The 24434-nt window shown below is 52.6% G+C and overlaps 8 protein-coding genes across 8 annotated transcripts; 4 read left to right on the top strand and 4 right to left on the bottom strand.

Annotated features, from left to right (window-relative positions):
- Positions 1-357: 357 nt before the first annotated feature.
- Z520_02954 (uncharacterized protein) lies at positions 358-1352 on the top strand (the record flags this gene model as incomplete). Its single annotated transcript, XM_016773467.1, has 2 exons — positions 358-653; positions 737-1352. 2 exons carry the CDS (start codon positions 358-360, stop codon positions 1350-1352), a joined length of 912 nt encoding a protein of 303 aa, XP_016635524.1.
- A 656-nt stretch (positions 1353-2008) lies between these two features.
- Positions 2009-4288, top strand: Z520_02953 (uncharacterized protein; the record flags this gene model as incomplete). The annotated part of the gene is made up of 1 exon (XM_016773466.1): positions 2009-4288. One exon carries the CDS (start codon positions 2009-2011, stop codon positions 4286-4288), a length of 2280 nt encoding a protein of 759 aa, XP_016635523.1.
- Positions 4289-4439: 151 nt separating this feature from the next.
- On the bottom strand, positions 4440-6629 carry Z520_02952 (uncharacterized protein; the record flags this gene model as incomplete). Its single annotated transcript, XM_016773465.1, has 1 exon — positions 4440-6629. The coding sequence occupies one exon, from the start codon at positions 6627-6629 to the stop codon at positions 4440-4442; it is 2190 nt and encodes a 729-aa protein (XP_016635522.1).
- A 521-nt stretch (positions 6630-7150) lies between these two features.
- Z520_02951 (uncharacterized protein) lies at positions 7151-8070 on the top strand (the record flags this gene model as incomplete). Its single annotated transcript, XM_016773464.1, has 3 exons — positions 7151-7374; positions 7438-7471; positions 7558-8070. The coding sequence occupies 3 exons, from the start codon at positions 7151-7153 to the stop codon at positions 8068-8070; spliced, it is 771 nt and encodes a 256-aa protein (XP_016635521.1).
- Positions 8071-8592: 522 nt separating this feature from the next.
- Positions 8593-10574, top strand: Z520_02950 (uncharacterized protein; the record flags this gene model as incomplete). The annotated part of the gene is made up of 5 exons (XM_016773463.1): positions 8593-8784; positions 8847-9685; positions 9806-9876; positions 9987-10142; positions 10255-10574. 5 exons carry the CDS (start codon positions 8593-8595, stop codon positions 10572-10574), a joined length of 1578 nt encoding a protein of 525 aa, XP_016635520.1.
- A 304-nt stretch (positions 10575-10878) lies between these two features.
- On the bottom strand, positions 10879-12510 carry Z520_02949 (uncharacterized protein; the record flags this gene model as incomplete). The annotated part of the gene is made up of 4 exons (XM_016773462.1): positions 10879-11035; positions 11202-11468; positions 11675-11943; positions 12094-12510. 4 exons carry the CDS (start codon positions 12508-12510, stop codon positions 10879-10881), a joined length of 1110 nt encoding a protein of 369 aa, XP_016635519.1.
- Positions 12511-13523: 1013 nt separating this feature from the next.
- Positions 13524-15631, bottom strand: Z520_02948 (uncharacterized protein; the record flags this gene model as incomplete). Its single annotated transcript, XM_016773461.1, has 3 exons — positions 13524-14690; positions 14776-15493; positions 15579-15631. 3 exons carry the CDS (start codon positions 15629-15631, stop codon positions 13524-13526), a joined length of 1938 nt encoding a protein of 645 aa, XP_016635518.1.
- A 1348-nt stretch (positions 15632-16979) lies between these two features.
- On the bottom strand, positions 16980-23326 carry Z520_02947 (uncharacterized protein; the record flags this gene model as incomplete). Its single annotated transcript, XM_016773460.1, has 2 exons — positions 16980-19423; positions 19468-23326. The coding sequence occupies 2 exons, from the start codon at positions 23324-23326 to the stop codon at positions 16980-16982; spliced, it is 6303 nt and encodes a 2100-aa protein (XP_016635517.1).
- Between the last annotated feature and the right edge of the window lie 1108 nt (positions 23327-24434).

Below are 24434 nucleotides of genomic sequence, written 5' to 3'. Positions count from 1 at the left end.
GTCTCGGAGGCCGGGCGCTTATATAATAACTCCGTGTTTTCGACCGTACCGAGTACTTGCTCCTGTCACTTGCTCCGTCCTGCGCAAACATGCGCCGCCTGCGCTTACCTACCTACATGTAGGTACCTAACAGGTAGTGAATCCGCGGGAAAATTTGAAGGTCTTCGACAGGGCCATTTAGGTATGGCAGGGGTCCACGATGACGTTACGCTGTCGCTCTGTGACTGGAATATAAGCTTGTGCTTGAATATATGAACCTTCCCTACAAAGTAAAGTATAGCGCAGCAACCCATGCTTCGCCATAAGAGTCAAACCTCATTACGGCGGATTGTCAGATCTTCTCGATCAAGCTTCGCTATGGCAGCAGCCGCAGTCCAGAGACATGATGTCCAGACGACACTCACCTTCTATAAGCCCAATGCAGATGGATCACCGCCTGCGCCGGCTTACATGGCGCGACCAGAAACATTCGAGCGTCCTTCGGAGGACCACCAAGTGACCGTACACGATGTCACTGGAGAGGAGGCCAAATACACATTGGACAGCCATGGTTTTCAATTTGTCACATCCCCTACCAAAGAGAAGGACTTCATGGATGCGGACCGAATCAAGAACATATACTACAAAGAAGTTGAACAGCTCCTGAAAGAAATGTACGCCGCACCTCGCAGGGAAAGCAAAAACGTCTTGAAAAATGAGAAAAGTGGCAGAGACTGACACTGACATAATGTTGCAGAACTGGCGCCACGCGTGTGCATATCTTCGATCACACGATTCGAAGGCCGGCCAAGAAGGAAAGCAATAAGAATCAGCGTAATGGAGCAGTATCGCATGATGCAGAGAAGCAAGGTCCCCGGCCTATTGGTCCGACATTCTCGGTTCACGTCGACCAGTCTTACGACTCTGCGCTCTCACGCGTCGCATTCCATTTGCCTGAGGATGCCGACAAGCTCCTCAAAGGCCGGGTGCAGATCATCAATGTCTGGAGGCCCATCAAAACGGTCCGGCGAGATCCTCTGGCTGTATCGCCATCGTGGTGTTTCTCTGAGGACGATCTCGTCGTGAGTCCCGTGGTATATCCTCATGGGAACCGTGTGGGCGCGACACTCTCAGTGAAGTACACCGACCGCCAGCTGTGGTACTACAAAAGGCAGCAAACTCCAGACGAGGCGCTTATATTTAAGTGTTTCGATACCCGGGCGGGTCCGCAGAGCGCGAAGAAATATGAGAAGCGTGCGAAGAGGGTGCCGCATTCAGCGTTCAAGATCCCAGGGACTGAAGGTGAAGAAGAGCGTGAGAGTATTGAGGTGCGCTGCCTAGTGTTTGACGAGAACGATGTCGAGGATGATTGATCGGGTAGCACTGTACATCCAGAGGTTGGTCGGGATCAGACTAGTTTTCATAGGTCTGGCAGTACAGCAGCCGTTTCCCTGAGAGCATCTTCCGAGGTTTTGGCAGCCCAATTTGCTGCCTGTATAAAAACAGGTATCACAATCTTCGGCATACGTGTGTACCTAAGCACATAAGGAAGCTCTTTGATTATCAAATGTCAAACCCAAAGTATCCCCAACAATTGTAGTCTAGCGGCTAGGACACAAACAAATAAAGCACCAGGCTGTCAAGACGAGGTGGCACTAGCCTGGTGTTAGGGGCAGAGACAGGGACGGGGACAGGGACAAGGATGAGGAGGAGAACGAGCGAATGAACGAACGAATGGTAGAGCCGAAGCCTTAGGAACCCATAATCATCTGCCTCGATAACAATAGGCTCGGCGCATAGCTGCCTTAAGCAGCTGGATCGCCCAAAATGAATTCATCATTATCATTGTCGTCGTCATTATATGCGGGGCATCACACGGCGGACGAAAGGCTTGGCACGGCCTCCGTCTCTCCTTGCTTTTGGCCTTAATTTCGGCGTTCCATCTCGATCTTCCAGGGACAATCAAAGAGTGTACAACTCAACTCGGGCGGCATCGAAGCACCGCATGTCTGGAAGCAGAATGCCTACCATGGTTTCTCCGCCTAGTGCGCCGCAGACTCATGCCGAGCTCAAAGCCCGCCGAAGGCAGCTGCGAAGAGGCACCCACAGCTGCTGGGAATGCAAGCGGCGGAAGATGAAATGCGTCTTCCAGCCAGCCGTGAGCTCCACGGTGTGCTCTGGCTGTAGAAGGAGAGGCTCTCGCTGTCTTAGCCAGGAGTTCCCGGAAGACAGCGAGATAGACATGAATATGGTTGCGAGGCTGATTGGCGCTGCTGACGGAGCAGAGACGGTGTCAAGCGTCTCAAGCGCAAACACGTCTCGATCAGATAAACCTTTAACACCTGAGTCGATGAATTTGGAGCCTGTACAACAGCAGTCATTCCACAAGACCGACAGCCTCTCTCGATTCCTGCACGCATCCTTACCTTCTCGCGAAGATACCACAAGGATATACAACGCCCTGCCTCAACGGCCTGTACTTGCTCATGAAATGATGACAATGCCGTACACTTGCCTCTCGCTAAACGACAGGATGCTACCCAGAAACTCGTTCGAAATCCCCGACCCGAACACGCATCCGGTTCTGATTGCGAAGCACATGCTTCTCCTCGCCAGCCTACTGCAACATCTTCACCCTGAGGTCCATGCCGAGATCAAAGGTCTTTCGGAAAAGCCGCAAGCCATGTCGGAACGGCTAGCAAATCTGGCCATCAACTACGTTACGACTAAAGATGAATTGCTTGGTAGCATGGAAGGCCTGGAGTGTATTATGATGGAGAGCGTATATCATGCGAACCTGGGAAACCTCCGACGAAGCTGGCTAGCAGGTAGAAGAGCTGTTACTGTTGCGCAACTCATGGGCCTCAACCGCTCGGACAACCGCTCACAGTTCGAAGTGCTTGACACCAGGACGAAATACGACCCACGCCTTATATGGTCTCGGATTGTGTTCCTGGACCGATTCCTATGTCTTATGCTTGGCCTCCCGCAGGGCTGTACCGAGAAGAACATGGGCCCTCAGGAGATCCTGAGAGCTGGTCTTCCTATGGAACGACTTGAACGGATACACTGCGTAGTTGCTTCCCGAGTCCTCGAGCGCAACGAACTGGAGCCAAGTGCTCAAGACCTGGATATCACTCGAACCCTGGACCTGGAGCTACAGAAAGCCGCTAGGAGCGTCCCCAGCAAGTGGTGGTTGACACCCAAGTTGGACAGTGCAGAAACGGACCCTCGGAGCACGTTTTGGAACACGGGGCGTCTGTTTGCACAAGTATTGCACTACAACCTTCTCAATCAGCTTCATCTACCCTACATGCTCCGATCTTCAATGGTTGATCGAAAGGACGAATTCTCCCGAATAACCTGCGTAAATGCCTCGCGGGAAATTCTCACACGTTTCATCGCCCTTCGCAGCTTCAACGACATCGCCTCTAGCTGTCGAATTATCGACTTCCTCGCCCTGATGGCTGCTATAACTTTGTTGCTAGCCCATCTTGACAGCTACCACTTGGGTGCAGAGAATCTCCTTGCTCACCAGTATCATAGTGATCGCGCTATGATTGAGCAGGTACAAGAGAATTTCCAAGAAGTCAAGAGTTCAAACTCAGACTCACTTAGCGCCCACAGTGCCGATCTGCTACAGAGATTGCTCGCGATCGACGCTGACAGCACAGCTGGCTTTTCACGATTTGCCGGAAGGGTGAGCGTCTACAAAGCCGGAACAGAGTCGACTCAGGCAGAAGTCAATGATGATGGCGCTGTAAATGTTCACATTCCTTACTTTGGGGTTATCCGGATCACCTGCGAGGGCATGAGCACGATGCGACCCCAGTCACGACCCGCTACGGGGAGGGCCAATCGCCCGGCTCAGTCGCAAACGACGGATATCCTCAACGAGAACTTTCCGCGAAGCAGCCATGCGAATCCTCAAATGCAGCCACCCAGCTTCGACGGCCTTCGGGGGGCTCCCGATGCCCATACCACGGCGATGGCCTTCACCGATGACCGTCATGCCGATACACCTGTATTGATGCCTGAGATCTATCCAACGAATCCAGTGCCACCGGGTGCATTGTCAATGTTGACACCTGGGACAGATCACTCTGGTACACACTTCACACCGCAGCATATGGATGACTTGGCTGATCCTCTTCTGCGGCAAGAAGGATACCCTGGACTAGCTGCCGGGACGGAAGACTGGGCGTTCCAGGGTGTCGACTTGGCTTTCTTTAACAACTTGATGAGAACGACGGGAAACGACGGGAGTGGTATTGCGGATTGGTCCATTTCTGGGGAGCAGGGCATGTAACAGAGCATGAATAACGGCGCATGCTGGATGACAGATGATGGATAGACCATTTCAAACCTTGACTTTGATGAAGGACGTTGAGGAGCAGGGTGAGGCGGCTCGCATGCATACCGTTTATAACGTTGGACGACTCATACTCCTTCCATGACTACTAACATAATCTAGTCATCCCATGACAAGGCTCGAACAAGCTCTGAAGCTGTTCCTGGCCGAACAGATACCCGAGGAGGTAGTCTCTACGTATGGCCGAGTCTTCTTCCATATTCTCCAGACACTCCTGGAATCCTCTGTCTTTCCTCTCAGCGATCCGATGCAGCGCCTCCCTGTCTGTCGAGTCAAGAAAAGGGCCAACAGAAACCTGCCTTTCCAAGTCCAAGAAGGCTCGTGAGAGACCCAAGAGCAGGCCCAAGTTCTCCATTGGCCGCAGTGACCATGACAACATCGAATACGAAAACTTAACCGCGAGCGGACAGCTGCCATCCAGCTCCCCGAACGCTTCTTTCAAGCAGGACGGATCAGCCAAACCTCGGCGTTGCACCATGCTCCTCCCAATATCAAGTAAACCACGGTGCATCCCTTCCCTTTTCAACTCGTCCGCGCCATACACACCGTCTGCCTCTGCCGAGAAGCCGAGCTCTGCTCGGAGGATACGAAGGATGCAAGACACCAGAGGGTTGGCTGTTTGATATGGGATTCGGATGGTGTTCTCCAGGAGGCAAAGGTGGGCAAACCATAATGGGCGCAAGACGTCGAAGGACCGTTCGGCTATCTGCAAGGGCCTCTTAGCATGGAAGTCCGGGATCTCCAACAAAGCTCGTTGCGCCCTGTTGTTGCACGCAGCTCGAAGACTCTCTGGCGTCTCGGGTGACGTGGAATACTGCCAAGTCATGCCTGCTTGTTTGGCCTGCCAGAAACTGTGCGACTCAGTTTCAAAAAGAGTCATGTCCTCTTGTAGCGGCTTTGAGAAAGGCTCCGCAGTCTCCAGAGACTCGATCCAAGATCTAAAAGCCATGATTTCAGTGACGGTGAAAGCGCCAAACATCTTCCCTTTCCACAACAGCTCGTTGATCAAACGACTCTTGCCGGCGTTTCCTTTGACTATCCAGGGCGACGCATTGCCGAGCCCAGATAATATGGCCCTTTGTTGGCGGATGTCGTCCAGATATCTGGGTGACAGCCAGTCAGCCAAGGCCTTGCCACCGATCTTGACCCGACTTGTGCAATGCAACCTATGAGAAACTGCGGCTTTGTCTCGAAGAATCTGGATGATAGTGGCCTCTTCCTGAGTCAAGGGCGAGTCCCCATCACTATTGACCAGGTCGTCACGCTCTCCAAGCCTTTTGGATAGCAGATAGCCAGCCTGAACGCGCTTCCAGACCGCCTGCACTGCTTGCGGTCCTTCAACTTCTTCCACGACATCCAGGTATTTCTGGACTGCGTGCAGAGCCATCGCGGTGTGTCCAGAGTCAGCGTTGTCTACCGATATGTGTATGAGGAAGTACTGAGCGGAGATACCAAATGAAGGTAGCTCTTTGGCAGCCTTGAGTGTGTCTAGCGTCAATGCTTCAAAGTGCAGATTGAAGCCCAGAATTTCTGGTAGGAAGTCGTGTGGAAACAAGGATATGAGAAGTTGTCCCACGGCAGCCTTCCAGACACGGGTGTCATCCATTCCCAGACCTTTCTGGATGAAGTCAGGGGAGTCTCCGGCGGGAAGAGTGATGCCGGTCCTTCGCAGAACTTCCTGGTAGAGGTAGACATGGTTTTTGGCCAGATCGCCGTCCCCAAGCTCTTCGGAGAGAGTTTGGTAAGCGATCTTGGTGACGGGGCGAAGGGCGAACAGGGTGGTGACGCGATGGATATTGCCCAGCCAAGCGCCATCCACGTATTTGACGGGGGCATTCCGAATCAGCCATTGTTCAGCTTCTCCTCGGGTCCTGAAGACTTCGGGCTTTCCTCCAGACTTTCGGCGCTGCAGGTACTGGTGGTATTGATCGAAGACCATGTCATGCTGGATACCTACAAATTTCTGAAGCGCGGCATCATCGTACCGAGCAATAGACAGTATGCTGTTGCTGTGACCGATGCTCTCCCCACTGACCACATCTTCCAGCAGGGTGTTAAATGTCTGATACGCTGTTGGCAAGATGTCTTGATGGTATTCGAGATTCTGAAGCTTCCAGTATAGTGTCCGGTACAGGTCGAGTTCTTGGTCGTCAATATGACCTGGGGTCGATGTGCTACCTGGGCTAGATGAAGCAGCTTCGTCTTGATTGGTGTGCTCTGAAAGATGAGCTCGAGCGGAGATATTGCTGAAAGCACTTCTCTTCCATATCGACTTCATCCAGACCCAAGCATGGCGGCCCAAATGAAAACAAATCAAAATGCCGGAGCAGATAAGAATAGACTGAGTAGGCCAAATCATATTGGATGAGGATTATTATGACGATATCTTGTCCCAGAATTGCGGAATCCGCGTGAACCATGATTGATATAGGAATTCGCCCGGTCTGCCTTTACCCCTTAACGATGGAAGCTTCTTCTCGTCCTCGCCGTCTGATGATGATCCTCTCTTCCATGTTGAAGGCTTTAGACCCGGGCTTGGCCTCCCAACACATTTCTCTCACTTGATAGATACTACCATGATGAGCATCTATCATATTCCGAGTCACATAACTACTGACACCCTGCATTACACCAGCCTGGATGAAAGGATCTGACCGCCGAGTGCCGGGTGGACCGTGCCGTAGGCGGCGGAAAGAATGCAACCCTCCGCTGCCGGCGTCGGCCGCCGCAGATCTTCTCATCCTTTCATAAAAATTACCCAGAATCGTCTCGAACAGACGAACCGTCTCAGCTACAGTCATGGCGTCACTCGAAATCATCAAGTATCAGGGGCTTTTGGAGGGGGAGCGAGAGGAAATTGACCGTCTTGTCAACGCCTGCCGAACAATGGGGATATTCTACCTGGATATGACAGCATCCGACCCGTTCACCGATCTCCAGAAAGTATACGATGCTTCAGCACGATACTTTAACCAGACAGCAGAAGCCAAGCAAGCAGACTTTGTCCCAGGCTTGGAGCGAGGGTATTGCAATTCTATTCTTCTTCATTGCTTCATGATATCCATTGACTGACGCAACTGAACAAGATTCAAGCAATACACTGGTAGTAGCACATTCGAAGTATCGAGACCCCGTCTTCCCCATACCAAGGGGGCCTCAATGAATGAGTCCCTGGGCAAGGCTGACCCCTGACTCTGTCGATATAGATCCCCAAAGATGAGAGAGATGGCGTGCCTGTGCAGTTGCCATCCACCCTACGGGATGTCAGTGTTTCACTGTCCAGGCTCTCGTCAGCGTGCGATGCGGCTTGTCGCCTTATGCTCTCGCAGCTGGGAGATTCCTTGGGCCAGCGTTTCCCGGAATGTGCTCCTGAATGCAAACCGACATCCAAGCCTGAGCAGACGGGCCTGAAGTTGTGCCACAAGGAGCCGAGTGAGACGGAGACCCAGACGAACGGCAAAGCTCACACAGATTCCGGTCTGCTGACGTTGCTGTTCTATGACCAGCCAACGCTTCAGATTTCGGCCGAGACCAAGGAGGGAGGAGGGGATTGGTTGACGGTTGAGCCCCGTGCTGGAAGTGCCGTGGTCAATGTGGCGGATGAATTGCAGAACAGGACTGACGGCGAACTGCATTCTCCGTTGCATCGAGTTATTCAACCGGCGGGGGTTTGCAAGGAGCGCCTGTCGGCCGTGTATTTCCTCCGACCGGAGAAGTGAGGCTGGCACGTTCCAAGCCTGTGAGTTGTGATAATATGTTGCCCTAGCCTTACCAGGAACTTTAGTCGGGCGGAGTGATAGACCTGATGAATCCTGCATTAGGCAGATTAGGCCAGTGGTACAACGGCACTTATTGCCACCCCTGTTTTTCTCCACCTGCGATAGTTGCTCGTTAGTTAACTCCATCAACATGGTTCTACATGATAGCGGGACGTAATGCTTATCAGGATGATTCCAATCTTCTTAGTACTGACGGGGATGAGCGACAGACAGGGATGATGATGGTCAATAGCGGGCTGAGGAGCCAAAGTCTGTTGTAACCCTCCCTTTTGCTCCGACCGTACCTCGTACACCGCTTCTAACCCTTTGAGGCATCCTACGTGGGACTGTCTCTTGTAAATCAGTTCGGGCATCGCATTGCATCTTTCTTGCTCGGCATATAAGTGAATGCATTCGTGACAGACTGTCTTTCAACGTCCTTCGATACCTCTACCGTACCCTTTGTTCATTTGACGTTTCGCTATGTCAAATGAGGAGAGCAAGTCTCACTCATATGTTCCGAGCAAGCAGCTTGAACAGTCGACGCTGGAGAGCCGAGATCCGGCTCTGCTGGAGAAGAATGATGATGAAGAAGCAGCTGTCGGCCCGCCGCCCTTATCCAAAGCAGCCAAGGTAGCGTTAGTGGCCACGCTGGCATGTGCAGGCTTTCTCAATGTACGTTGAGCTTCCAGATGAGAGACGGCCCCCTGAATCTGGCAGCTCATCCTAGAAAACAGATAGCCTCTGTACAGTCTTCAGTGATTCTGCTCCCGGACATTAGTAGGCATCTCGACATTCCCCCAGGGCGACAGCAATGGGTCACATCAGCATACAATATCGCCCTTGGCTGTGCCCTGATGTTCTGGGGCCGCGTGGCTGATATCTACGGGCGTCGCCGCGTCTTCCTGGCCGGTATGGCATGCATCGTGGTTGTGACGGTGGCGATACCATTCTCACCCAACGAGGTCGGCTTCGACATCTTGAGAGCGCTCCAAGGTCTGGGGGCTTCGGCAACCACCCCGTCTGCTGTCGGGATACTTGGATCGACGCTCCCGGCAGGAAAACAGAAGAACTACGGATTCATCACCTACACAGCAGCGAGCTCTCTGGGCTCGGTTCTGGGCAACATCCTCGGCGGCCTCATTGGGAGTTTCCTCACTTGGAAGTGGATGTTCTGGATCACGGCCATCTTCGCTGCCGGCGTTGGTGTGGCTGCACTGTTCGTGATCCCTCGCACCGCACGTACAGGGGATGCGGGCAAGAACAAACAAAATCTTGACGTCGTTGGCGCAGTCATGATCACGACAGCCTTGGTCCTGCTTCTCTTTGTTCTCTCCGAAGGCAACACAGTCGGTTGGGGAACCGCTTGGATCCCGGTTGTTCTGGTGGTCTCGCTCATACTGATCATCATGTTTGGGTTCTGGCAGTGGCATCTCGAGAGGAAAAGAAGTCCCACTCCTCACATGCCGCTGGTCAGGGTGTCGTTATTCAAACGGGGACAGTTCACGGCGGCATTCGTCGTCATCATGACCTACTTTTCCTCCTTTAATAGTTATTTGGTGTTTGCCACGTTCTTGTGAGTCCTACTATTACTAATTTACTGTTGTCTGTATTGCTCCAACTTTCAACGGCCGAGACCCCAGAGACATCCCAATTGATCCAAACCGAGCAGCTGACCCTTGAATATCACGCACAGCTATCAGGACTACCTAGGACTCAGCGCTCTGGCGACGACGCTTCGCTTCCTCCCGACCGGCATTGCAGGATGTAGGTATTGTTGTACTTGTATCCATCAACGCGGGCCTCACTGTCTCCGGCAGTCCCAACCCCAATCCCATTTAGTTTCGAGGCTAATCCCAATTTGCTGGATCTGATAGTCCTCATTTGCTTCGTGACAGCCCGACTGATACATATCACGCCGGGCTTCTACCTCTTACTATTCGCCTCATGCTGTGGCATCATCTCGCCCCTCCTCTTCGCCGTTCCTATCCCTCCATCGACAACTTACTGGGCTTATGGCTTCCCCGCGATGTGTAGGTCACCACTGCATCTCATTACCCATATTATCCCCCTTTGGCACGGAAATCAGCACTGGCACTGGCACTGACACTGATACTTACTCTAACCTTTTTTGCTTGGACCAAGGTCTCTGTATCAGCACCGATATCCTCGCACCGACAATCAACCTCTTCATCATCCGTCAACTCCCACCAGCCGACCAGGCTCTTGGGGGTGCTCTGATCCAGACGTCAAATCAATTGGGACGAGCCATTGGCCTGGCCATTTCGACGGCGGTGAAAACTGCTATTGTGAAAGACCATGATCGGGTGGGTGATGCTTTGTTACTGCGAGGCATCCGGGCGGGCGAATGGGTCAATGTCGGTATGGCTGCGTTATCCTGTTCCATCATCCTCCTTGTCTTTCGCGGTTTGAAAGAAGTCGGCGGGGCACTCATTCAGAAGTAACGCCATGCCATTAGACAATCTCCCAGACCAAGTCCTGTTTGGCTATTTATTTGTTTATCAGAGGTACGCAGTTAGTTTCCGATAGATAGAGATACATATACACGGGGGAACATGGGTGCAGAATAGAAAAGCGAACACTATTTTAAAAATGTGATATCGATTAGTGCTCTTGGTTCTTGGTTCTTTCTTTTTCTTTCTTCTCTTTTCCTCTTTGATAGTGATGAAACATACGATTTTAGCTTATATCTTGTGCCAATGGATAGAATGATACCTTAGGTATATACACGGATGGTATCGCCAATGGTCAAGGCGCCAAGTGTAAAGCGTCCCGAGGGAAAGCAGTAGCGTCGCGGACATTGCTCAACCCCAGAAGCCCCTGAAGGACTCTGTTGACCCCGATGCCGCAGCCGGCATGAGGCGGCATATTATTCGCTTTGAATGATCCGGTATAGTGTTTCCATCTAGAAAGAAACATCAGCACAGCTCAATCCAGTACATATATTCTCCTCTGTGTGTGTGTCTCTCTCTCTCAGCCACCTATCCACTGGTGGAACTCGTTATGGTTTTGGAGAATTAAAAAATTAGGAACTGGGAGGGAAATAACAGAGAGCGGCAGACACAACTTACATATCAGCAGTCGGGTCCAACGGCGGGTCACGCTTCAGCATAGCATGGCAAAGCTGCTCGTAGGAATGAACATGTTGGCTCCCCGAGGCGACTTCCTGGCCTCGAAGAATGATATCGAATGCTCGAGCGGTTCCGGACCCATGCGGGTCTGGAACGGACCAAAACCCACGCAGGTGCGCAGGGTAGTCGACGATGGTGAATATATCAGTCTTGCCATATTGGGCGGATTCGCGCATAAACTGACCTAACGCTGCTTCTTGTTCGGCTCTGTTCTCGGTTTTATTGGGGTCAGTTCACTTCAGTCCAATGTTGTTGTCTGCTGTCGTAACACGGATACAGACGAAATAGCAACAAACAAAACACGGCAGCGACACTGGCGGCCAACAAACTTGGAAACTGGAACTGAAAAGAAGATGTCTAATATCTGGAGCTTGTCGGATTCTTATAAGTGAGTGGGAAAAGGGGAAACGCACGTAAAGTCCTCGTGGTCAACTGCATCGTGCATACTACATTCTGTTCGAAGAAGACGTTTGGCCTCCCTGAATGTAATGCGAGGGACTTTGCCGGATTGAGGAGACCTGAATGCATCCGTTCGAGGATGGGCTGCTGCCGCCACAAGGGCGTCCTGGTACTTGTCGCGCCGTTGAAGCTCGCTCAGCACATACAGCAATAACGACTCGGTCAGGTGGATAGCTTCCTCGTAGGTTTCGCGGAACGTCATTTCGAACTCTAACCCGGTGAACTGTTTCAAGAGTCAGTAAGGAAGGTACAAACAGCTTGAGGCATGCAGACAGAGAGAGGGGAGAGAGAGTCAAGACAAGGATTGCTTGACTCCGTGTCCCCAGTTGATGATGATACTGGCAATCAACGCTAGAGAATCTTTCTTTCTCACCTCTGTCATGTGTCTGGAAGACAGTCTCTTTTCGGCACGAAAGAGAGGGCCAATGTCGAATACTCGTTCAAATCCCATGCCCTTGCCCAGTAGCATTTGCTTGTGGAATTGTGTCGCTTGGGCCAAAGAGCCCCGCCGGCCGAAATAATCGAGGGAGAAGAACTCGTTGTCGCCGTCAATGACGAGATCGGTCAGTCGAGGAGTGTGGATCCAGTCGAAACCCTGGCCGCTCATGAATTCCACGGCCAATTCACAGATGCCTGAATGGAGTTTGAGAATTGCCGCTTTGCCCACTGCCTCTTTCACATCTCTCTCCACCTTCATCATCTGACTGTCGAGTCTGATTTGTGCTTGTTGGTCTGCACGATCCGAAGAGGAGAGGCCGGCGCCAGATATGCCGTTGGAAAGAAGTTCCATCGTTGGCCAGGTATGAAGTATGGAGAATGGAGGAGGTTGATAACGAAGACAGATTGCATCAAATGGGCCGATGGGTTGCGCCTTGCTTTATTGAGCTGCTTTGCTTTTGACTTAGAGGACTGGTGAGTAAGTACATAAGTGGCGGTTTTTGTGGGTTGGTAACTGCCAACATGATCATGATCATGATCATTGTCATTTTCATTGTCATCCGGGACTGTGTCAGAGTGGTGTCGGCTCATTTCAAGAAGTAACTCTGTTGTGGATGAACAGCGAGGGCATGGCGGGTCAGTATTCATTCGTATGTACCGTATGTACGGTCATGAATCATCCCTCTAGGTTGATTTCCAGCGACAATTGAACTGAAGACTGTCGAGGTGACAATGACATCAGCCCACCGAGCTTAGTAGTTGCTTGCGAGTACCTGGTTGCTGCTGACAAGATGCATTGTAGGAAGTCTGAAGATCATGATTGGGCCTCCTGGCTGATCCTCTTGCTGCCACGAACAGTTCCACAATCGCTCGGGGTATGCCTCCCAGGAAAGGCTTTGAATTTCAGTACTTTGTGCTTGGAATCTTGGACTTGTCAGGTGATGTACTTATCTTACGTGGGAGTGTGCGAAGGACTACGGCAAAAGAAATAAAACCCAAAGAGAAGTGTCCGGTCGCTGCATTTCGATCCGCCAGCGGTGGAAACAGATACTACCTGGATGGATCCTTCATCTGGGGGCCTGGTTAAGGGTCCCGCCATCTCATCCCTCGAAGAAAGTCCACCTGGGGTGACAACCAAGGACGACTTTCATTATATATTAGTGTCGCCGTATATAGCATACTTATGAATCACGATTCTTCATCAAGTCGCAAAGGAGAAGAAGGGGAAAGAAACTCCATCTCTTGTCCACACATGGCCACCTTTGCCCTTTTGTGCCGTATATCGGTGACACTTCCAAGCTCTCGCACAGTGGGCACCCCATCCTGTACCAAACGATCGCTCCTGTCGTAGTTTCCAGTGTGACATCACGCGACGAATAGCCCAGCACAGTATTTCTCAAGATCAGGCAGATCCTCGTAGCCTCCAGCCCACCCAACAAAAGTATCCGGTCTGATCATAGCCATTGCCCCAATATTGGGGTCAATGCCCAATGACCGGTGAGCTGGACCCGGTGAGACGCTTCCCTTCTGGCGTGGTAGAAACTCTTCAGCCCATACCTGGTGCCACGAAGTGCCGCCATACTTTTCCTGTTGTGGGTGGTAGGCTTCGTGCAACGTTTCACGACTGACAGACGCCACATCGGCGGTATGGATAAGCAAAACCTCGAGCCAAGGTTTTCCAGGCGTGAGTGATCGATATCGATGGACGAGGCCCTTGGGCGCAGCAATCGCACGACCCAGCTGGTTGACTCGGCCACGTTGGACGTCGTCGGAGATGTCACCGCCGTAAACGATAAGGCGCCATCGACCATTGCTGGGCAGCAGATCCATCACCTGCGCCAGCCAAGAGGTAGATTGACCTCGAATATAGTGGTTATGCAAACGCGTACCCAGTTGGATACCCCAAGCAGGACCATGACCAAACTCCTGAGCAACAGCAAGTCCAGGTCTGTAGACAACTGCTCTGCCGTCAGTGAACTTCCGCAATAGGTCGTAAACCTGCATCAGCGTGCCCCTATCCTCTGCTGCTGCGCCGAGACCTTTGGACAAATACTCGTCGAGCTCTACGAGCTTTTCACCGATCGGCCGTCGCTCCTCTTCGTAAGTTGCTAGAACTTCTGGTCGGAGCTGGCCTTTGAGCACTCCCGCGATCTTCCAGCCCATATTATATGAGTCCTGCATACTGATATTCATGCCCTGGCCTCCTTTCGGCGTGTGGGTGTGACATGCGTCACCAAAAATGAAGACACGACGGGTTGGGTCGCCATATGCCGAAGCAGAACGTCGGCCCACTTTGTACAGGGTGTACCAGTCACAGTATTCGTATTCCAAGGTATAGGGATGGAAGGCTCCCTGAGCGATGGCCATGATCTTCTTACAAAGTTGACGCGACGGATCGGCCAGCTCTGCGAACGAGTCCTTCTCCCCGATATCCCCGTGCAGCGGAACATAGAATCGGTTCATTCCGTTCTCTCGCGGGATGTGACAATGGGTTCGTGCTTGCTTGACACGATAGGACCCTGTCGACGAATGCTAGATGCCATCAACTGGGAGTCCCATGGACGAGCACGAGCACAAGTGAACGGAAGACCTACTCGGGATAATTCGTAATAGGAACCACGTCTATGACTCCCCAGACGCTGTCACTGGCCGATCCGTCCATCCGGATGCCAAGTTGGCGACGAACCCAGCTGTGAGCACCATCACATCCCAAGACGAACTTGGCGTGGATCGTCTCAGTTTTTCCCTCCTTGCCTGTCGTCTGGAATGTCGTCTGGTACGCGCCGTCACAAATGGACGGACAGATCTTGGTACTGGGCTCGTCCCTCGTGAGGCCGTTCGGTAGGACTGTATGCGCATTACTGGGCCAAAAGCCCGCCTCTTCTTCGCTGAGATGCTTGACCGTGACCGTGACCGGGTGTGCGTCCAAGTCGATTCCGAATCCTGAGGTCCCGCGACCATCGATCTTCATGTTGATGGGTTTCACGGCCCGCTCCACTTCGATCGGGTCGGCAGCTCTTTTCAACCCATCGAGGAAAATGGCCTCCAAATGTCCCTGGTGCGCCATGTAAGGTTTGATCAGGCTTGTTTCACTGCCCCAGACTGGCTGTCGGTCTAGACGACGCTTGTTGCCATGGCCATCGGGTCCCCAGACGACAAAATCGTCCAGCTGACATCCAGTCTCGCGCAGGGCGTTTCCCAAGCCAAATGAATCCAAGATCTCAACTGTTCGAGCATGTAACCCGTCTCCGCGGCCGGCGAGTGTCCGCGTGCCCCTCTGGTCAATGATCCGGGTCTTTATGCCTAAGCGGGAAAACCATGTAGCAGCGGCCAAACTACATGCTGTCAGCCATACCCTACCATACCATAATAGCTCTTCTGTCCTTCTCGCACCAATTGTCTCGATGGTATTGTACTTACCCACTTGGCCCAGCGCCAATGATCAGTACGTCCACTTCAGAAGGCTTAGCCATCTGGTTGGCCTTATGAACTTGTTTGAGATTGACAAAAAAAAGGAAACAATATAGCAGGGTGAGTATCTAGGACTGCCAGTGAACGGAGAGAGCCCGGAGGGTGTCTTTATATCTATCTACCATACCATACCACCAAGGTTGCCAGGGTGGCACCTGGTGGTTTCTGATACTATCAGTAGTCATCGATTGGTATTGGCGCTGAATGCAATTCTATCGATGATTGTATCGATGACAACCAAATTCCGCCTGCCGCGCTTCTGAGTGAGGTCGTGTGGATGAGCAGACACTTGGGAGAACCTGCGGATATGCGGCCTGGCACCCTAGCGCCCTCCGGCGGGAATGCTCGGCAGGGTAGGATGCAATCGTGCATAGCGCCGTGGCCTGAGCCAGATCGACAAGGAAATATAACATACACCAGTGACAGGGGTGTGCTCTCTCACTCTAAAGAAAAACATGATGGACCACGGCTTTCCAAAGAACATGCGAGTTACATCTCGGGGTAATAGCAAGCGACAGACACAATGATGAGGACTCATGGAAGTGTGTTCCATCTCTTGCTTGATGTAAGCCTGCCCCAGGATCTAAGCTCCAGACTTCCGTTCCCGCATGTCAAAAAAGCGAAATAATTCCCTCTTGAAAATCCTTGAGCTCTCTATGCCTCTTGGGATAGAACCGAGCCAAGGGTTAGAAGTGCGGGAGGAGGTTCCGGTGCAAGGAGAAGCGGGGGGGAAGGGGCTACCACCCATCATGCATGCCATAGACCAGGCAGATCGTGCTCAGTTCCAGCGCATATCCTTGTGGGCCTGGCCACGTCAAGGATTAAGAGGCATTCCCAGCCCCCTCAGGAGCCCAGAGACTCCACATAGACGTAGATCGGTCACCTCTTTACTTAGGAGAACAAAACGAACTTTTTCAACCTCTTTGGCAGGCTCCTTACCTCCTGGCTTGAAGAAGGTGGCTCAACCCGGACCGAGAGTCTCCCAAATCAGACGCGTAGCTAAGCTATACAAAAGGACTGATAAGGCTAAAGGTTTCTCAACACTTTCGGTCTACAAAGTACACAAGACGACTTGAAGTGCGAACAGGCTTATTAAGATCCATCAAAATCCTATCACGGATTCTAATCAAGGATATAGAAGCGAGGCGCGGAACCAAGTCAGGAGACGGAAAGGGCTTCCAATTTTTAAGAACGCTTGTTTCTGGTACTCACATACCCGCACTGACTTGTTTCGGTTTTCAAGCGTAATATTGGAAAGGAGTTCCTAGATTACCCGACACTGGTGGCTAGAGGGAGGGACTTTGCTGATCTATAAACACAATTCTATTCCATCTAACTCCATCCATTCATTCACTTCCTAGGGTGGGCGTGACCAAAATGAGCCAAGGCCTTCTCCATCTCTTCATGCATTTTATGAACATGGTTCGGCATCGGCATATCCAAATGGTCGGCGTCCACGTGGAGACACAAGAGGTCGCCAACATATCTGTCCCATCCGTTGGGGCCGAGGTCTGCTTCAGTCTTGTCAGGTATGAAGCAAGCAAACGGCCCCAGTCTCGGGTCCTCCATAAAGCCCGGGTAGGCTTTGAGAGGGATACCGGCCTCCTGCAGGAGTTTCATTGAGTTGGGGTCGCTCTGGACGCGTCTCACCATGCCTCTCTCGGCCCAAATGATGGCTGTTGCACCAGGTCGCTCGTTGGGCTTCATGGCTGGTGGATGGTATAACCTCATAGCGACAAGGTATGCACGGAGATGGTCTCGACTCACCTGTGTCGAGGACCACATCCCCGAATCATCCCCGGCGGCAGCAGCAGCACCGAAAACGGCGATGCCGACATCTGTCTCATGGTTCACTTCTTCCTCGGTAAGAGTGACTCCGGTCGCCGGTCGTGGACAGCACACGTCTACGAGCAACAATCCATCGACCTTGCGGCCTCTTTGTAACAGCTGTCGAGCAACCTCGTAGGCCACTATGGTGCCGGCAGAAAAGCCACCAATCATAAATGAACCGGTAGGCTGGGCCGTCACCAGCGCGTCGACGACGTACTTGCCCACTCCCTCCATGCCGACTTCAGGTGTCAATCTCGATGGACAACGAAGGAACGGTGAGTCAACCCCGTACACGGGTAGCTTGGACTTGAATGCCGGTAGGTGAATGTACGTTGCGATCGACCCTGTCCCTTCAGCCATCAAGTACAACGGTGTCTTGCCGTTTCCGGGCCGACCCTTGAGCAACGTGATCCTGACACTAGGGAGAGGGGAGTTGTCATGGGGAGGCTGCGTCTCCGGGCGCTGGGTAGCCGCTTCGTTGTTTGGTGTTGCTATGGGCTTCTCGATCTTTACAAAGGATGATGCAGGTGTGTTGACTGAGCTTGAGCTCGAGCTCGAGCTTGTCGTAGTGGGGTGCTGAGCACTGGAAGTGGACGATGCTGGCTCTGGCTCCGGCTCCGGCTCCGGCTGGGCTGCTGGAGACTCAGGGGAGCTCGGGTTGGCCGGTTCATCGCCAAATTCGGCGAGTAGATCGCCTACAGTGGGGTACTCCAAGACGAATGTTGCAGGTATCTCTTTGCCTGTTTTGGCTCTTACCATGGAGGCCACCTCAATAGACATGATCGAGTCGACGCCAAGATCGGCGAGTTGCATATCTGGTGTGAGCTCCGAGGCGTCTACACCGGTCGACTTTGCGATGCTTTCTACGAGAAGCTGGAAGAAGCCCCCACCAGAAGAGGCTGCTTGCTGCTGGGGCTGTTGGGACTGTTGGGGATGCTGTAACTTGGTTGCCGGCCTTTCGCTTGGTTTTGAGACAGGAGCGGCTTCAGCCTTCTTGTTCCCTTGTGTAGGGGCTTTGCGTGGTGCAGCTGTGTTTTCTTTCGACCCACCTGGATGATGTCCTTCGAGGATAGTCTTCCACACAACTTTAGGAAGCTCCTGGTACCGTAGGTTGATGCACTGCATGACCAGTCTGGAAGTCTCGTAGTCAAAGACATAAGCATCGCAGAATGCCGTATCCTTCTCCCATCTGTTGATGCGAGTGTACGTCAAGTAAGTCTTACCAGGTTCGAAATCGATGGTCTGCTCGACGCTCTCAAAGCCCATGACGATGAAGGTGGTGCGGGAAGATTTGTTGGGATTGCCGTTGACCATAAAGCCAGCCAGGTGTGCAAGAGCCTCGCTCCAGTAGGGAGAGAAAGTGAAGTTGCTTCCGGCAGGATCTTCCTTCAGACACACGATTGCTGCCGCCTCCTGGAAGTCTTTGGCAAGGTACGCCTCTTGGACACCCTGGAAGGCCGGGTCGAACTCGACCGCATTAGAAAACAGGGCATAGAAGACTTCCGGCTGTATTCTGTGACCAAACCCCTGTTTGGAGGCGTTGATTCTTTCATCGGCTTTGGCTTTGATGAAGTAGGACATTCGATCCCAGACCGCCTGAGTTTCTTGTGGGTTGCTGATCTCAACCCTCATGGAGCCAAGGTTGTGAGATGCGCCTTTCGCCGATTTAGCCTCGAAGGTGACATTGACGACACTTGAAGATTCATTGCCCATGGTAGCCGTAGTGAGGAGCTCACCGTCAACTCCAACGAGACTCCTTGTCAAGGGAGCCAGCAGCTCGGGGTCATGGACAGTCAAATTGCGCGCCGTGATGCCTTTCCTGCCACTATACTCAATGGTATACTTGGCCGCGCTCAATGCCGCATCACAGAAGACACTACCAGAAGCGAGGCCAATTTGTTGCATTCTGTGACCGTCAATGAGCCCCAGGAAGGCAGGGTGGAGATAGCGGCGCGGAAAGTAAGCTGGATCTCTGGAGACGAAGCTGCCGTGACGAGATACTGTGCACAGGTCGCAATAAATGGTGCGGCAGCCACCTCAGGCTTGGACTCTTCAGTAACGTCTTCAATACGGCGGTCTTCCTCGAAAGTCATCCAGTAGTCCTTCATGTCCCATGTGTAAAGTGGAAGTGTCAATAACTGCAGGCAACTTTCATAGGGCTGGTGGAAGGCAAGCCAGTCAACCTCGACTCCAGTCATGTAAGCCAACGAGAGGCTTTGGGAGATTGACATCCAGTTGCTGCTGCTGGCATCTATGCTGTGCAAGCATTTTGTCCCAGGTGGGGAGAGAGTGGCGCGTACAAAAGATGTGCAAACTGGTCCTGGGCCGATCTCAAGCCAGACTGGGTCCTTGAGCTTGGAGCCCACGGCTTTGAGCGCACCAGCAAAGTCAACCGGTTGACGAGTCTGCTGTGCCAGGTAGTCCTGGTTGAAGACGTTCGGCGAGCTGACAATGGATGCCAGGAGCGTCGACGCCACGGGAATCTTGGGTGCCGAGTACGTGACGCCGCCTGCGAGACTTGAATAATCTCGTAAGATGGGATCCATTTGGAACGAGTGCATTGCAAATGGAATCGATAAGACGGTCCCGCGAATCTTCGCATCTTGCCCTGTGATCCGTGCCCGGAACTCTTCCAAATCCTCAAGTGTTCCGCTAATGACAGTGGCCTTGGGACTGTTGATGCAAGCCACAGCACAGGCTGAGGCTGGGTTCTGCGCGAGATGATGTTGCACTGTTGCGGCTGAAGTCGACAATGCAAGCATCGCACAGGAACCAGCTTCGCATCGCTCCAGCAGCATGAGGGCGCGTTTCCCGACGAGGTATAAAGTATCTGCCAGCGACAGTACTCCAGCAGCATGCAAGGCGGCATATTCCCCAAGACTGTGACCCATAACCATCGCAGCTTCAAGGCCGACTGATCGCCAGAAGGCAGTAAGGGAAATCTCGAGAGCGACAACGGCGAGCTGAATTTGGGCAGCGTCTTTGGTGGAGACGTCAGTCCTATTGTCGGTAATAATGTCCAGGAAAGATGGGAATCCGTTGTTCTCGCAGATAGCCGCGCACAGGTCGATTGTGTCGCGAAAGACGGAACTCGTACGGTACAGCTCGGCCCCCATACCGGCATAGTGCGATCCCTGACCAGTGTAGACTAAGACAACTTGCGACTTTGACGCAGAGGAGGCAGGCTCGGTTCTCTCAAGCTTTGTGATTAACTCGTGGATGGACGTCGCAGGCGTTGCAAACCTCAGAGGATGTTGCATTCTCCTGGCAGTCGTCGTATATGCAACGTCTTGGAGCCTCGTGGCTGGGTTCGCTCGCAAGAACTCGGCCAGTTTGCGCTTGTTCGCCTCGAACGCGGCTTTTGTTCTGGCTGAAACTGCAACAACGTGCGCGTTCCGGGGGTCAACAATTGTCCTTTTTGGGTTGTGGCCATGATAATCTTCCAAAAGCAGGCAAGCATTGCCACCTGCTGCATCAAAGTTGTTGAGAAGAATGCGCCTCGGCTTGTTGGCGTGCTTCTTGAACTCCCGCGGCTCGGAAGGAATATCAATATTGAGATCCTTGAGCGGTGGAAATTTGGGATTCAAGGCATGGGGCATGCCTGCTTGTGGTGGAATGATGTCGTGCTTAAACATCATGATACTCTTGAGTAGTTCGGCCATGCCAGCTGCGGCTTCGCCGTGACCAACATTTGCCTTGACCCCTCCAATAAATACAGGGCCCAGAGTAGGGCGCCTGTGCTTGAAGGTGTTGGAAACAGCACCCACCTCTGCAGGATCGCCAGTCTGAGTACCCGTGCCGTGCATCTCGACGTAAGAAATGTCGTCCGGGGTGACTTGCGCATTTCGCATGATTTTGCGGAAAAGCCTCTCTTGCGCACCACCGTCCGAGGTGGTGATGGAAGTTGAATTGCCGGAATGGTTTCTGCCAGAGGAGGCCACCACTGCGAGGATGTTGTCATTATGTGCCACTGCGTCCTGAAGTCGCTTGAGCACCACAGCGCCGACGAAGTCAGCGCGGGCGTAGCCGTCAGCATCGTCACGGAACGGTTTGCAATTGCCTGTATGGGACAGGATGCCTGAGTCATCGAGACAAGTGAAGGAATGCGGCCAGTTCAGGATATTTGCCGCGCCAGCAATGGCCATGTCAATGTCATTTGATAAAAAGCTCATGCAGGCCAGATGGACACAGGCTGTAGTTCCTGCGCATGCAGAGTCAAGAGAGTAGGTTGGACCTTCCCATTTGAAGGAGAAGGCCAGGCGGCCAGCCCCGAAGGCACGCTGGATGCCCTGGAGCGTATATGAATCACACCCCAGGGTAGGGTGAGTCTGCTTATGCCAGTCATCGGTGGCCTGGGCATAGAAAGCCGCAATGCGGTTGGGATCGGTTGTTCTGGTCTGTCCGTCCGAGTAGCCTGCCATCTCCAGGGCTTCGTAGGTGCTCATTAAGAATTGGCGGTGGTTCGGATCCATCAAGAGTGCCTCTCTTGGTGAAACATGGAAAAAGCGGGAATCGAAGTGTCCGGGGTTGTCCATGAAGCACCCATGTCTGGTCTCCATTTTGCATCGTTGGTCGCCACGCTCGTGTGCCGGACAATAGTAGTCGTCTATGTCGAAGCGGTCTTTTGGAATCTCTGTGCACGTATCCTGCTTGGACATGATGACCTCCCAGAACTGGTCAACATTGTCACTTTTGGGGCCTCGCCCAGCCATTCCCACAATGGCAATGCGGCCGGCCATCAACGAGGGTCCGGTGTCATCCCCATCGAGAAGGGAGTGTTGGTGTCGAACCAAGACATTCCTTCCTGCCGCCTTGAGTGCAGTGGCAAGATAAGGGGCATGGCTGCAAGACCCTGGTTGGATAATCCTTACAGTGTCCAAGCCGTCTGACCTGGAGACGAGACTGCCCACGACGTGTGTTATGTCCAAAGGACGAGCCAGAACCTGGTCGCACACAGCCCTGAGCAAGTCGCCCCATGTGGGATATAGGGCCTCCGGATCATCCATGCCCCAAATAGCATGGTTTGGGCAACGGAGAGGTCTCTCCAACATAGCTGCATCGTCACCAACCATAGCGTGGATCTCGGCAGCCGATATCGCCAACGTGTGTTGGAGGGACTTGATCTCCACAGGGTTGTGTGCAAGGTCGCGCACTACAGGACACTGTTGGAAGAAAAGTTTCAACACTGACGGTGGTCCAATGACAGTGCTCCATCCATTTCCTGTGACGCCCACCTTGGCTCGCCTGGAGGCAGGAATACCGGCATCCTGCTGGAACTGGCCCAGAGCTTTCCTGAGCTCGTCGGACGCAATGCCCAATACGGCCCAGCCCCATGCCCCGGGTTGGTCTTCCACGGCCCGGGATCTCACGCTGGCGACCTTGCAGACCCTGACAACCAGCCGGGCTGTCTGCAGCAATGCGTCGTACAGTGTCTCAAAAGTGTCGGCGACGGCGAGCGCTGAAGCTGTAAGCAGGCCTCCAGAAAGACCAAGCCATTCGGTCGGTGCGTCTGGCCCGAGAAGGTGAGGCTCTCGCTGAGCCCATTGCAGAAGAAAGCCTGCTCTGACCGTGTGAAGAAGGATAGCTCTGGCTAGGCCGAAATCATCGGTTGCATGTCGATATTTCCCGCCCAGTTCAGCGAGGGAGGAGAAATGACCAAGGCTATCTTGCAAAGCACGGTCCAGGAAGACGGATTTGGCTTCCAACCTGACTACCCCAGCCAACTCATCCAAGAATGACTTGAGCCATGGCGTCGAGACGGCCTGCTTATAGAGCTGATCCAAGCCGTCAGCCCACGGGTCTGTGATATCACCAAAAATAACCACCGTCCTGGTCGATTGAGGCGGCGATATGTTTGCGGCCTCCATTGTGTTTGGGAGTGGAGAGTCTGGCGCCGAAAACGAGGGACTGTGCTGGAGGGAGTGACTTTGTTTATATCATGGACCAGGTCTTCCTTTTTGGGCAACGGGAACCGAGACTGACGATCCAGTGGGATTATCTCTGTAACCTTGGCCTCAGGTCTTCCAGTCCACCAGCTCGATTAGTACCAACATCTGGTAAATACGTACACCCTGACATTTTAAGAGAGGGAAATTATTTATTCCGTGTCTTGAAATGCAACAGCATCATGGCGAGTATGACAGTCTCCACTGCCCGCTGAGCGCAACATTGCCATCCGCTTGTAACACGATACGGTAGAATTAGTGATATACTGTGCACAGTAAAGTAAGAACTGACCTTCTTGGTTTGGAAACGATCTACTCGGTGCACGGACCACTGTGCCCCTGACTGGTAGGTCCGTGCTTTCTTATCTGGCACATGGTGGTTTGAGTTGCCATCGAGCTCTCACTCGAGTTGGGATCGAGCAAGGTGAGCACTGAGCATGCACAGTGCGTACGGCGGTGTACACCAAAAGCTGTGGGCACGCTAAAGCAAATGACAAGGTTATTTAACTTATTTTGTCTCTAGGGGGCTATCCTACCTATTCTTACCTAGAGTACCTCTGTATATGAAGAATCGTACTTCTCGGTACAGGCAAAAAGTGCTCGCAGCGTTAGCGTCCAACCTGCTGACGCGCTAAATCACTTCCGGCAAAAGGTTCGCGGTTTGGCGTCGGGCCGAACCGGAGTATACTCGGAATATCTCATTTAATTGGCTATTCTTTCTGGCTGGACTGGTATGAAAGACAAATATCTTGCCAAATTGGTCGAAATATACCTCGTACCTCGTACTACTAATCCCAACCAGGATTAGTTCCTGCAACATGCCAAGTTCACGTAGGCTCCGAGATTCTTCTATTACTAGCGTAATCTGTTCATGATGTCGTGCTTTAGGCGACGACTCTAAATGGACAACGTGTCATCCTTGTAAGCATTTGCTGATAAGCACGAAGGATTGTGGATAAGTACCTGGGATTGTGGATAAGTACATGGGATAGTCGATAAGTAAACAGGAATGTGGATAAAGCACACAGGA

Source organism: Fonsecaea multimorphosa (assembly GCF_000836435.1).
Source record: "Fonsecaea multimorphosa CBS 102226 unplaced genomic scaffold supercont1.4, whole genome shotgun sequence".
Lineage (NCBI taxonomy): Eukaryota > Fungi > Ascomycota > Eurotiomycetes > Chaetothyriales > Herpotrichiellaceae > Fonsecaea > Fonsecaea multimorphosa.
This window is presented reverse-complemented; position numbering and strand designations above follow the sequence as displayed.